This window comes from Cyanistes caeruleus, chromosome 23 (assembly GCF_971803275.1).
Source record: "Cyanistes caeruleus chromosome 23, bCyaCae1.hap1.1, whole genome shotgun sequence".
Lineage (NCBI taxonomy): Eukaryota > Metazoa > Chordata > Aves > Passeriformes > Paridae > Cyanistes > Cyanistes caeruleus.
This window is the reverse complement of record NC_141723.1, coordinates 925,648-939,323: the sequence shown is the minus strand read 5'-3', so window position 1 is coordinate 939,323 and position 13,676 is coordinate 925,648. Positions and strand designations below refer to the sequence as shown.

The window sequence follows — 13,676 nt, the reverse complement described above, 5'->3', positions numbered from 1 at the left end:
TCCCAATCTGCAGTGGGGCTCGGGAAGGTTTTCATTGTGTTTATTCCTAGGGAATAACCGGACGGTTTTAATTATGAAGCGATGCCCGCTAATCCCGGGTAACAGACAGAAAATCCAAATCTTTGGGGTTCTGCGAGGGACTGGCACCGAACCACAGCGAGGGTTAACTCCTCTGGGTCTGGACACAAAACGGCTCCAGGCCACATCCCCCCAGTGGCTCCTCATTCCTTCCTTTGGGATCGCTCCGAAAGCGGCGTTTTCACCTCCGTGTGGGGCTGCAGCTGCTGGGAGCCAGCCCGGGGATGTGCCAAGCACCCGACATCAATGCTCAACTAATTAAAAACTCCGCTCGACAATTCCCTTCCGTTCATTAACGGAGTGAAAGAGACAAATAATAACAATAATAATAATTGAGGAGTAACTGATTTCTATCTAGCCGATGTAAGCATTTGAAATGTTCCCTGGTTGCCAAGATCAAATGGTTTTCCAGATGTCTGGTGGTGACCACGTTAAACAGGTCCCGATTCCTGTGCTGTACGTACATGTGCATCCGCGGGGTGGGCGACAGATCCAGAGCACATTGCTCAGCTCCCTTTCCTTGGTTAAATGCGGTTCAATAACAGTTAAATACTCAATTAAACAACAGTTAAAACCTCAGCCAAATACTCAGTTAAATAACAATTAAATACCCAGAGTCACGGCACAACCACTTAGGATGATTCAGAGTTTGGTGCGCTGAGGTTATGAATATTCCAGCCTTTCCAAAAAGTATGGCATAACTTTTAAAGTGCCTTTGGTTTTGAGGTTTTTTTGGGGTTGTTTTTTGGTTTTGTTTTTCTTTTGGGGGGAGGGGTGGGGGATTAAAACAAAAACAGAAAGAAAAAATAAAGCAAAGCATCTATTTTTTGTTATTTGGGAGGAAAACAGCAGATTGTTCGGCTTGTCTTTAGAGTGAAAAAAGGGATTTTCCTTCCCTTATCTCTTGCATTCTCCCAAATGTTACTTTAGACCAAATACGGGAGGAAAAGCCCGGAGCATCCCTAACAGACCTGGTATCAGAAGTGACTTGAGCAGGCTCCGTTCGAGTCATCCCCAGACGTGCAAAATAAGCCCCTGCGGGTCACGATGCCCGTTTGGCCATAAAATGCAGAGTTGGGTTCCTAAAATCTCTCCCGGTGGGATGGCGGGGGGTCTCTTTGGCAGCTTCCCGTCTTTGGGAGCGCCGGGGATGCGCGGCAGGGGCCGGATTTGTTTGACCCTTCAGGCAAAGGTGGGCAAAGGGGGTTTGCAGATGTTGGGCTCAGGGTGTTTGAGGATGCTGGGCTCCTCTCCCGTGAGCTGGGAACGTTTTCAGGTGGTTTTGCACCCGCCTCTCCCGGAGCCCCGCTCTCCCCCACTGTCGGGCCCGACTCCAAGTGTCCTGGGAGGTCCGTGGGTGACAGAGGCTCCTTCCAGGGGATTTTTTTCCCCTTCCTTCCGCGGCTGAGATCCGCAACCTGTCCTCCCCATCACCCTCACCCGCGTTGTTTGTCGGGGCTGGTGGCGAGAGGAAACCCTTCGGCTTCTGAAAGGATGCGTTTCACTCTTCCCTTTAAGCTCTCGCTTTTCTGGTCGCTGCAGGCTCCTGCCATGTGGGAATGCCGAGGGGGGAGCCGCAGCACTGCCGGGGGGGCAGGACAGAGGGCAGGGAAAAGCGAGAGGAACGAGGACAGCAAAGAGTTAACCATGATTTTTTTTAATTGAACTCCAGTTTTGTGGCCCTAGGCAAGGGGGGACCTGACCCCGCTAGCTGCATCCAGATGTGCTGCTCTCGGGGGACCCCGGAGCAGACAGGAGAGGCCGCGGCTGCGGGGCTGGCCCTGCGCTCCCCCTTCACCTCCCGGCTGCAGGCGGCGAGCAGCGAGCCAAAAACCTCCAGGTCTGGTCACGTTCAGCCCCGTGTCTGCATCCGAACTGAAAAATTGTAGCTGAATTGATGAGGCTAATTTCAGAGGAGGGGGAGGGAGGGGAGGGAGGGGCAAGGGGGATCTGCGGCTCTCTCCCGCCAGCTTCGGGCTTGGAGAAATAAAGTATTAATAAAGCATCTCTGCCGCAGCCGGGGAGAAACACCGCTGGCATTATTGCATTTCCCTTTTGGAAGGGGCAGGGGCAGGATAACTTTGGATATAATTTTGCTTTCCCTCATCCCCTTCCCCGTGGCTGGACTAAAGACAGGGGGGAAAAAAAAAAAGCCTGGACACGACTGGCACTGGACAAGGTAACGCTCTCCAGAGATGGGCAGGATGCCCTCCTGCCCTGACACTTTTCTTTCTTGGCTTCACCCCCGTTTCCCCCCGGGTTGTGGAGTGGGGCAGAGGGGCAGCCCCGGCTGTTGCATGATGTGTTCCGCCGTGGTTGTTTTGCCGAGCAGGGGAACTGGACAGGCGGGTATTGTCTCCTTTCCCCGGCTCCTTTGGAAGGGTTCGGCTTTTCCCGGAAAAAGGAAAAGCGATCCTCCCCTGCTGCTCGCTGCGGTTTGAATGAGAGGGAGAATTGCACAGCGCTAAATTCGGCTGTTCTGATAATTATTGTGAGGTTTTAACATTTTTCTCAAGTGGGGTGTGTCCCCCCCGCTCGGAAGGGGTTGAACACCTCAGCGAGGAGCTCGCACTGCGAGAGGAGGCTGGGAAAGGACCCCCGGCACCTGAAAGAAATGACGGAAAACCATCCCGGTGCTTTCCTTTCCCAGCCCCATCTCCCAGCCCGTGAAATGAGTGGCACTGAGGGGAAGGGCCGAAAGTGCTCGAGAGCCTCGCCTCGTCCGCAGCCCCATCCGCAGCCTGTGTTTAATCGCTGGGGCCGTCTGTCTGTCCTGCATTATTGCACTCACCGCTCGCTCCTGCCAGGGGCTGCACCCTCGCCTCACGATTCGTGCTGGGAGACGTGAAGGAGAGGGCTCGAAATATGCTTTAAATGCGTTTTAATCGCCAGACTTTTTCTTTTCTCCCTCCGCCTGCTGTCACCGAATTGCATTTACGGTTTTCTCCCCTTAATTTTTCCCGTTGACTGGAAAACGCATTAATAAAAAAATCTGTGGGAAGAGACGGAAATTCGGTGAGTCAGGCTAAAGCTGCTCCAGCCAAAAGAAAAAAAAAAAAAAATAAATGGCAAAACCCCACGTTAAACTAAACCGTGGGATGACACAGGCTGGCTAACACGGGCTGGGGTGCGAGGCAAGGTCTGGCTGGCCGGGCTGTCCCAGCGACAAACAAGAGCTGTGACAGAGGTGCCTATTGTTCTGTCCCTTCTTATCTAAATGGAGCAAATATCCTGTATGTAAAATATATATATTTTCATCAAGAAGGCAGGACCAGCGTAGAGACGAAGGTTTCCTCCTCGAGTGACTTCACTTCCCAAAATTAGCAGAAAAAAACGTTTCATCCGGTTAACTGTCTCTTTTTCGCTCTGCTGCAACAACCAAAGTTAAAAAAAGAGAGACCGACAGAGAGAGAGGGAGGGTGAGAGAGTGGGGGAGAGGGGGTACGGAGAGAGCAACAGAACCGCTGGAAGGGCAGCGAGAAGAGCGAAAAGAGGGAGAAGGATAAAAAACTTCAGGAGGCGTCAGTCGCAGGCTAAACCGGGTCAATGTGTGGAATATTGCTGGTCCCGGCTGGAAGTTATTCCCGATGGACGGCACTATTAAGGTAAGGGGGCAGGAGGGGCTGGCGGTCCCCTCTGCCTGGGGGGGCTCTGGGAAGGGGCGCGGGGCTGGGGGCCGGCTCCTGCCGGGCTCTCTCCTCCTCCTCCTCCTTCTCCTTCTCCTCCTCCTCCTCCTCTTTCGCCGCCGCCGCGTCTCGCGGCTTTCCCGTCTCCTGCCCGGGGCTCGGGGGCTCGCAGCCGGCTCTAGCCCCGGGCCAGGGCCCGAGGAGGGGCCAGGGCCGGTCCCGGCTCCGGGACGCGGTGCCAGTGGAGGCTCCGGGTCCCGGTTCCAGGGCAGCTCCGGGTCCCGGTTCCAGTGGAGGCTCCGGGTCCCGGTTCCCGGTCAGCTCCGGGACCCGGTTCCCGGTCAGCTCCGGGTCCCGGTTCCCGGTCAGCTCCGGGACCCGGTTCCAGGGCAGCTCCGGGTCCCGGTTCCAGTGGAGGCTCCGGGTCCCGGTTCCAGTGGAGGCTCCGGGACCCGGTTCCAGTGGAGGCTCCGGGTCCCGGTTCCAGTGGAGGCTCCGGGTCCCGGCTCCAGTGGAGGCTCCGGGGCTCGGAGCCGCCCCAGCTGTGCTGTGCCCCTGGCCCCGCTCCCGGGGCCGGCCCCGGCCGAGAGCGCTCTGGCTCTGGGGCTCGCCCGTGCGGCTCCTCCAGCAGCTTTTTGGGGCTTTTTGGCGGGGAAAAAGCCCCGAGCTGGAGGAGAAACATCAGCCTGGCTTGGGGGAAAAGGAAGCAGAGTGTGGCAAACAAACCACCAACATAACCAACTTCTGGTGGCCTTGAGCAACCAGGGACCAGGGAAGCTGCTGGGGCTGGGAGAGCGGTTCCCCTCCGGCCAGCCGGCCCCTCCTTCGGCCCCTGCAAACATAAACCGAGCCCTTCCAAGCTCCCTGAAGTGCTTCTCCAAGCCCAAGCAGCAGAGGGCTGGCTTTGGGGGTCCCTTGTGTGATTGTGACGGGATCTTCTTGGGGGAGCGCTGCGGAACAGAAGCCGCTCGAACAGAGGAGCCTTGAAGCGAGAGACGCTGTGGGTGTGTTTGGGTTGGAGGATTTCGAAAGATGCCTATCGCCTGGCTGGGTGGGGTCTTGAGCTCTTCTTAAAAGTGCTTTTTATTTTTTTTTATCTTTTTTTTTTTAATTTTTTTCTCTTTTTTTTTTTTTATTTTGCTGACCTGGGTAGAACGAAGCTGCAAACAGGCAGGAACTGAAACTGTCTCCCTTAGACTGAAGCTTGTGACAAGTGCAAAGTTTGGAAGGGTCTCAAGAGAAGGGGGAGGGAAGGAGATGGGCAGGAAGAGAAAATGGAAAGAGGAAAGAAAGAGGGAATGAAAGGGTGAATGTCAGGAAGGAAGGGAGAAAGCAGGAGTGTTGAAAGCACAATATTTGGAAGGTACAGCTGGAATAAGACAGGCTTTCCCCTCCACCTCCTCAGATCTGTACAAAAGTAACCTGGCCCTCATTCAGGATACATTTAATGCACCACAAGCTTCTTTGATTTGTGGAGCCCTAAATACTGTGCAGTGAAAGTGCAGAAATTCCCCATCTGTGCCTTTGCTGCGGTGCACACGTGGAGCTGCTTTGGGCACAGGCCAGGAGCCCCGTGCCCCATCCCCTGAGCAGAGCTGGGCCATTCCCCTCTCCCCATAACTCCTGCAGCCCCCGGGAGCTGCTCCTGTCCCCGCTGCACGGAGCTGCCCCCCCGGCTGCGGTCTGGGGATGAGGAACTGCGACATTCGGGCTGCCTCAGTCACGTTGGAGGCTGCGGCCAAAGGAGGAACTCGGCCACAGCCCAGGTCAGTGCCCCAGGCCTGGGCCTGCCCTCTCTGCCCCGGCTCTGCAAGTGCAGCAATCCTCAGGCACAGCATTCAGAGACAGGATCTCCTCCTGGGCTCCTTCTCTGAGCCATTCCAGGGCCAGCAGCACTTTGCAGGTGTCCTGTTTGTACCCTCTGTACCCTCTTCCTGTGCCATGCACCGAGATCAGTGCTCCCGTCCTGCCCAAAGAATTAGCTGACGCTTCTTGTAAATTGTCATGCTGGGCAGAAAACTGGGTTCCAGGGAGTGCCAGCCCCCCACCCTGAGAGATTTGCTGCAGGGAAAGGTGAGACCCCCTTGCCTGGCTTCTCACAGGTGAAGGGCAGCATGAGAGGATGTGGCTTGAGATGCTGCTCATCTTGAGATGATGTTTTTGGTGTGCTGAGCTCAGTATTTAACCTGTGTGCAGGGTGGGTCTGACTCCAAGGGCACGACACAGCAAACCCAGGCACATCCAAAGCAAAGCAATTTAACAGCAATTGTGCCCTCAGCTCTGCTCTCCCATGTAGGCATCGATTTATCTCAGAGCTCTGCATTTGTGTTGGGAAAAATATGGCAGAAAGATGCAGATCAGTGACTGGAGAGCAAGAAGAACACAGAGAAAGGTTCTTTCACCATCAACAGCAAGAGCACAGGGAGGGCCCAGATGAAATCTGAGTTCCGGCATGGGGAAAGGCACTTCCCACCCCAAACTCAGAAGTATTCCTGTCCTTGGATAGGACAAGAGCTAGATTTGGGACAGAGCTGTGCTCTCCAGATGATTTTCATTCTGAGCAATTTAAATTTGACAAGTGACTTTTTTTTAAGCCTATGCAGTACTCTTCCACAGACAAATTGTTTTAATTGAGCTGAAGCCTATAACTGCAGACTGGCAGATGCAGGGGTTTGGGTCCAGCCGACTTTGCCAATCTCTCCCTTTGCCTGCAGTCTCCAATATTTGGCTTGTACTTTCCTTTTCATCCTTTTATCAGAAAGGGTCTTGATGGCTCCCTGACTGCTGGTTTTAGCTCCCTGGAGTAATTTAACTGCACACCTGCCCAGCTGCAGGTAAAGGGATAAATCCAGGGAAGGGATAAATCCACTGGAGCCTTGAGCTGTCCCAGGGACTCAGAGCAGGGGGAACCAAGGCATGGTCAGAGAATAAACTTGGCTGGGATATCCTTGTTTTCATGGATGCCTTGTGGACATTGTGTGCAAGTGTGAATTGGGTTGTCCTCAGGCTTTCAGCCCAAACAGGGAATTCCATGGATATAAGCATAAAACACAGGATCAGCACGGGATTTTAAGTCATCATTCCCCACCATGCACTGACTGAGATCTCATGTGACAGTGCTGAGCCAATGCACCATAAAAACGAACACATTTTTATTTATTAACAAAGGATTATTTATCTTTAAGAGAATTAGATCACCTGCTGAGGAGGTTGGTGGTGGTTTTTGCTGCACTCTGTAAATAATCTGTGTAATACCTGCCTGGCTGGCTTGGGAAGTTCCCCCTGGAGCAATGCCCAAAGAGCTCTGTGGAGGAAGAAGTCCAGGAAATCTTTCTGAGTTATTTCCACCTTCTGTTCATATTCTGCAAACAGCACTGGCAGATGATGATGGGAGCCAGTGAAACTCCTGACCCTTGTGTTTGCACTAATTTTAAATAGTCACCAACATTTTTATTGTGCCTCTAAACATTCAAATCCCATCTTCTTTGGGTTAACACCCCACTTTGACTGACTTGTGTTGTGTTCGTGGGACTTGGGTTTATTGTCTCACAATAAATCAGAAAAGGGCACATCTCATCAACTGCAAGATGTTCATGCATGGCCTTCCTCACAATAACAAATGGTGTGGTTTCAAACTGCTTTAATTGTTTCAGTTCCACTTTATGTGTGGAGAATAATTAAAGCAAATACACTTGCCAGAGCCTGCTTGTTCATGAAAAAACACATTTTGTGTGGCTGTTGCCTTCATTCCATGAAAACAAATTTATCCTGTTGTGGCCATCAGAGAGCCCCTGTGAGGGACGTTGAGAGAGGATTTTGTATTATTCAAGTGGAGGACAGCTTTGAGTGGAGGACTCGTGTGTTGGTGTTGCTATAGCAAAGGGTGGGGCTGGGTTTTGGAGCAATCACTGTCGTTTATGAGCTGGAGGCGTTTGCTCTCGCTCTCAGACTTGGCCATCAGGATCTCAGACTAAGAAAATGTTTCCTTTTTGAGAAATTTTAGTGTCTGTTTGGCTCTTTTTAATCACCCCGGCTTTGGTCCCTGGGGGTGGCCCTTCCTGGTTAAAGGGTGTTGACTCCTGAGGCAAGGCTCCCAATCTCCACATTGGAAAAATAAGAAATAAATCACAAAGATTTGAGGGACAACTTTCCATGTTGCTGTCCCTCAAAAGCAATTTGGAACAAAACCATCTGGAATTTCCAGGGCATGAACAGGAATATTCCCTCCTACCCTAATCCCCATTCGAAGATATTTATATTGCATGATAACTTTCTAACATCAAAAACCATTTAGGAAGGTTTTATGATGGGGATATTTTGATGCTGCTGCTTCATTTTCCCTTCGAGATCTGTGTGCAAAGGGACATCTCCTGCCTTTGCATGAACTTCCAGCCTCGGTGTCCTGCTGGGTCCTGCCAGCTCAGAGTGTTCAGTGCTGACTCCCACTTGCCAGCAAACACTGGGAAAGCCTTTTCTGAGCCTGTAGTGTATTTTTTCCTGCTCAAAAAAGGATGACTGCTCTGAAGTAAACCTTTACCCAACAAAACAACGTAACTGCTTGGATTTGAAGCCCTTGGGGTTTCTCTCCGAGGCTTTGAGGAGGTGCTGAGAGCCTGGTGTAGTTTCTCTTCACCTTCACAGGATGTGGTCACTCAAAGGAGTAGCAGTGCATGTCTTGAGGATTTAATGCTTTTATTTTAGTTATTGATTTTAATTCTGGGCTGTTCCTTCTGAGATGGGGGAAGGAACAGCTTCTGTCCCTGCTTGCAGCATTTCTTCCACTGGGAGCTCTGTGGGGTGTGGGATGTTGTTCCTTGCAGTGTCACCATCAGGAGCAGCACAGGGGAGGCTGCACCTCCGAGGGAGCTCTGGGGTGACACCCTGAGAGGTGAAATATGCTGGGGGAAGGGCACGTGGAGCAAGGTTTGCAGGCAGCAGAGTTTATTTCCTTCAGGTCTCCCCTTCCCGGACTTACAGGAGCTTTTTCCTCTAGAGTTCAGCTTCCATCTGCTCCGAAGGGTCAGGTCCAGAGCACATGTGTGTACAGCCTCAGCGCAGAACATCTTTTTATTAATGCTTTTTTTTCCCCACAACCCATCAGTGTTTGAGGTTCCTGTACAGCCCCTCATCAGCTGCCCTTGAAAAACAAAAGTGTCTCCTTGTGCTTACCTGAACACTTACAGAGAGACCTCGTGTCCCACCTCAGTGCAAACGTGCACCAGCAGGAGAATTAAAGGAGCCAAGTGAGCCTTAACTTCAGGGTGTCAGGTATTTGTGTGTTGGCTGAGCCCCTAAAGCTGCAGAAGCCTGTGTGCATGGATGTTGCTCCTAGAAAAAGCAGCTCTAACACATCAAGTTTAGTTCTTGGTTTGAAGCCAATTTGCACCAGAAATGTGAAATTCTCTTCGGGTTTCTCACCTGAATTGGACAGCAGGTCTGTTTCCCTGCCCGTGCCTCTCCTGTGCTCTGGTGCACACCTGAACACAGGTGTCCCATGAAGCTCTGGCACCTAAAAGGAGCTGTTTGAGGCCACTTCAGTGACACGGGGCCTGTCACACAATACTGGGCAAGGGCCAAGGATATTTTCTGAGCCAACAAATGTTTTCAGAAAAGACTGTGGCTGCACATTTATAGCTGGGTTTGAAAATACAGACTAAAATATCCCCCCCAAATGTGGGTTTCTGCCTCCTTTGGGAATGGTTTATCTGAGGTGGAGCCGAGTTGTGGGTGCTGTGTCACCTCAGACACCCGGGTGTCCTTGTCACCCTTAAAGTCGCATGAGCAGCAACCTGTGTGATAGGACAGAGCCTGATCTGCTCTGCTGAGCTTCAGGTATCAAAGTCTTCAAGATGTTGATGCATTTTCTGCTTGTTTTCTTCCTTCCTCTCATTAGCAGGCCCCATAATTACTGATGTGTATCTCCCTGCCAGTAACACCCACCTGGAAACCTGTCTCTGGTACTGAATTACCACAAACGGTGCCTCCCTCCTGCCCTTCCTCTCCCACCAGAGGCTCTTCTTTCAGCCCAGGGCAGAGCCCCAAACCAAAGGGATGTGCAGCAGTGGGTGCAGGAGGTTCAGGCTCTCCTGCGAAACCTCTGGCTGCTCCAAACAGCACCAAAGGCAAAACTTGGGAATAACACCCTGACAAGGACCAGGGGAAATAGAGGAAGAAGGTTCAATTACACAGGGGTTGTGCAAAATCCCAGCCTTTGCTTCTCTTCAGGATGCTGTACAGAAAATGACCCTTCATGTGCGTCCAGCATTCTTTCTTTTCCTGACTTTTCAGTAAAATCCAGTAAGAAACAGTCCAGGAGGGGAAGTGTCATGGATAAACTTAATGCATTATTTGCATTTATCTCCTTCTTGTTCTTCTAGCATAGACCAACCCAGGACTCCACCAGGGCTGTGAAGGAGTCAGAAACAATTAAAATCAGTTAGAAAGCCTTAAGCCCAGCCTGGCAAAGCTGCACACCCAGGAACTGAACGTTACCATCCTTGTCAGTCATCCAGAGGCAGTGAAAAATAACCCAGTGGGCAGCAGAGCCTCTCATTACTCATCTGCTGATTCCTCGTTCAGCAAAAAACTGCCCTTCTTAATACTGCTGGTTTTGATCTGAGGGGAAGAGATAAATCAGCAAGAATACGGTTTTTTAAGTTTGGTTGATGAGTGAAAGAAAGAAACTGGAGTAAGGTATGGTGGGGTCAGGGTGGTGAGTTCAGGAAACTGACTTCTGTATGATGCGAAAACACTTATTTGAATGGCTTTTTATGGCAGCTTTTCTTAAAAAAAAATAAAAATAAAGAAGATAAGGAAAAGATTAGGAGAGGTTAAAATACTCTTTTCACAGCTAAATGCAGAATTTGACTCCCTGGTTTCTCCTGAATATCTCTTCTTGTTGTTCCAAGCTTGATTGACTTATAACTGCATCTGAACCAACCTCACATCAGTTCCTTTTTATCAGCCAGAGTGAGACTTCCTGTGCTCCGCAGTCTGGTTTCCTGATGTGTTTCCTTTTTCCTTTTAACAGAACAAAGGAAACTGTAACTCCTCTGCTGCTCCTGTTCCCAATCTCCTTGGGACTCCACACACTCTTACCATCCAACCTTTGCCTTGTATTTCCACTGCCTGGAGTTCCAGTGCTCTCTTCATCTCTGCCAGCAGCAGAGGGGCAAGAACTCAGTGTTACTGAAAGGAAAGCACTGCCAGAGCCATCAACACTGGCAGCTTTTAGTAGTTAAAATGTAGTAAAGCAGGAAGGGGAACTCCTCACCCAAAGGCTCGGTGTGTCACTGGAGATACTCAGAATGTCCTGCTGAAGCAAATATCAGGTGTTGAGGTCTCAGTGATTTTCTCAGGCTGATGTTGTGAACTTTGATACCTGAACCTGGGAATTTGTGTCCTGAAATGTGTGGGCCACTGGTGGAAATGTTTCCCAAAATGTCACATATGCACAGCCACTGCACTGGCACACTGCAGAACTGGCAGCCCTGTATATGATATTTTAATCTGGATTATTTTCAAACCACCACACTGAAGGGCAATTACCCTCTTCTTGTGCTGGCTTTCCCTCAGCTGTGAGGGGCTGCAGTTCTCCTTCACTCCTGCCATTCACACAAGGAACAACCTATGGCTGCAAAATCCAAACTCTGCTCTGCACTGAAGATCCTCTTCCTTTGGAAAGCCCTTTTTCCCAGCTGTTCTGCTGAGATTCTCCCTTTCTCTATAACCCCCATATCTCAGACCTGAGGCTTTTTCTGCATAAAAATCCCAAGTTCTTGTTCACTTGACTGGCAAGAATCTCTTGTTTTCCTGTTCAGACAGAGGAACACAAGCTAGACTCAGGACTGAGTAGATACCTATAAAAATCCTTCAAACACAACCAGAATCCACTGGAAAAGCGTGGAGTTGATTTTAGTGCAGAGTTCAGAGCGAAGCTGGGCCTGATTCCGAGGAATAGACACGGCATATCTGCAAATTCCCACTGAAATCAGTATAAAGAGCTCATGCTTAGATTTTATCCTCTCAGCCAAACCCGAGAGCTCAGCAGGATTAGATAGGAGAGGAGAAATTGGGCTGTGCAGCCTCTTGGCCACCCAGGTGTGCAGACAAGGGGAATTTGCCAGCTCAGCCTGCTCAGAGCAGGCAGCTGAAACCCAAGGCCTATTTATTCAAACCATCAGCACTCAGGAACAGCAGAATGTGGAACAGGACTGGGGATTCTGGACTTGGCTGTTTCCTGAATATGCCTGAACATACGTGGTGTGGAAGGGTGGTCAGAGCAAGGCACTGGTTACACCAGGCTGAGGCAGCAGAGGATTCCTGCACCGCATCCAGGGACAGGCAGGCAGAGTTCCCAGGGAATCCTGCTCACCCAAGACTAAGGAAGCAGCAGGAGTTGCATTACTTTAACCCAGGAAAAGAGTAAACATCACTGCCTCCCTACAGAACTGCCTTTCTGCAGGTTTCTGTGCACTGCTTTGAGGTGTTCTCACCCACCTTTACAGTCAAAAAATGTCATTTTTAATCAAGTCATTTTGGAATGCCCAGAAAAAAGCATCAGAAAATTATATCCCTACTGTAAAATCCTGGGGAAAATCAAGGAAGTTTTGCCTTTTCTGCTGTGTTCTGTTTATGGAACAATTTCTATACAGTATAATTTAATTTCCACACAAACTCTATTGATTTAATCCCTATTAAATTCTGAGGATTTGTCTGTGAGGGTTGTGCTGCAGCTCAGCCTTTAGGACTGGCTCCTGATTAGAACCAGAAGTCGTGGCTCTATGATTAATTCCCTGTATTATGGGAGCTGTCCCCAGAGGCTCCCATCAGGGACAACCCTGGCATGTGAATGGAATATGAGCCCAAAATCCAAGCAGGCAAAGGGAAAAAGGAAAAACAACCAGGAGATGAAATGCAGGAAGCATCTGGTCACTCAGCAAGGCACCAGCAGAGATGCAAAAATTCTGTTCACAAGTTCCTGGTGCCAGAATTGCCCAGGAACTGGGGGTTTTTAAACACCTTCCATGGTTCTAGCACTGAAAAAATCCCCAGAGGCAGAAATGATTGATACAGTACAAGCTGAAAAGGGGACAGATCCCTTCAACATAGATCCCAAAAGCCTGAGAGCTGTTTTGAGCAGCTGCTATGGGTGTCTCCAACCCAGTGAGGATCGAGACCAGTCTGGTCAGTCAGAGGTCCTTCAGGGCCACTGTGCTGCAGCAGGGACAATTCTTCTGCCGATGACACTCCCAACCCAAAGCAGAATTCACATGATACAAGTCGTAACAGCCTTCCTTAATTAGATCTAATATGCCCATGTATATTTTTCCACAGCACAAATATTTATATTTTGCTGATATTTCTAAACTCATACATCTGACTTTGTTAGAATCAGCCAGGCTTTAAAATAAGCACTAGCTGGAATGATTTGTTAGGCCAGAACTCTTAGTATCATCCTGCAAATATTCCCAAAATTGTCTTTAACAGCTCCAGGAGAAGGAATGAGCCCCGGAGAGCACAGAGTGTCTGATCAGGGTGGGCTGCTTTGAACTGTACACTTTTCTCCTGGATCCATTTTCCTGTCACACAAGTGTGTGTGCAAGTTTCATGTGTGTCACATTTTACCCCAGCAGTGGTGAATTCCCCTGGGATACTGGGATTGTGCTGGAAATCCATGGTCTCTCTAGAAGGGGAAGGGAGAAATGCGATGGTTTGGGGCCAGCTCCAGCTCCTGCCCTGCCCACCCTCATCCAGCCTCTGCACAACCTCCCTGGGCACAGTTTTGTCCTGCAGCCTGGGCTGCACAAAGGGGAGCAGCAGCAGGAGCATGGGCAGGCCAGGGATGAATTACCCACACAGGAATTGGACAGAGAAGATGTAGGACAGGAATTTGTGTGGCACCTCTTGGGCCTTTTCTCTGTGCTGCCTTTGGCAATGAGACTGGATCCTCTGGAGTGTGAGCAGTGTGCA

General features: G+C 50.4%; 1 protein-coding gene across 4 annotated transcripts in view; it reads left to right on the top strand.

Annotated features, from left to right (window-relative positions):
- FLI1 (Fli-1 proto-oncogene, ETS transcription factor) overlaps nucleotides 1–13,676 on the top strand; it is a 101,392-nt gene that overhangs the window by 12,002 nt on the left and 75,714 nt on the right. For 2 of the 4 annotated variants that reach the window (XM_086861456.1, XM_086861454.1), the window contains exon 1: nucleotides 3,198–3,683. The exons of the other annotated variants lie outside the window; for them this stretch is intronic. In XM_086861456.1, coding sequence (XP_086717582.1) covers nucleotides 3,666–3,683 — 18 coding nt within the window. In that variant the 5' untranslated portion in view covers nucleotides 3,198–3,665. Of the gene's footprint in view, nucleotides 1–3,197; nucleotides 3,684–13,676 lie in introns of those variants that run through there. 4 annotated transcript variants of the gene reach the window in all.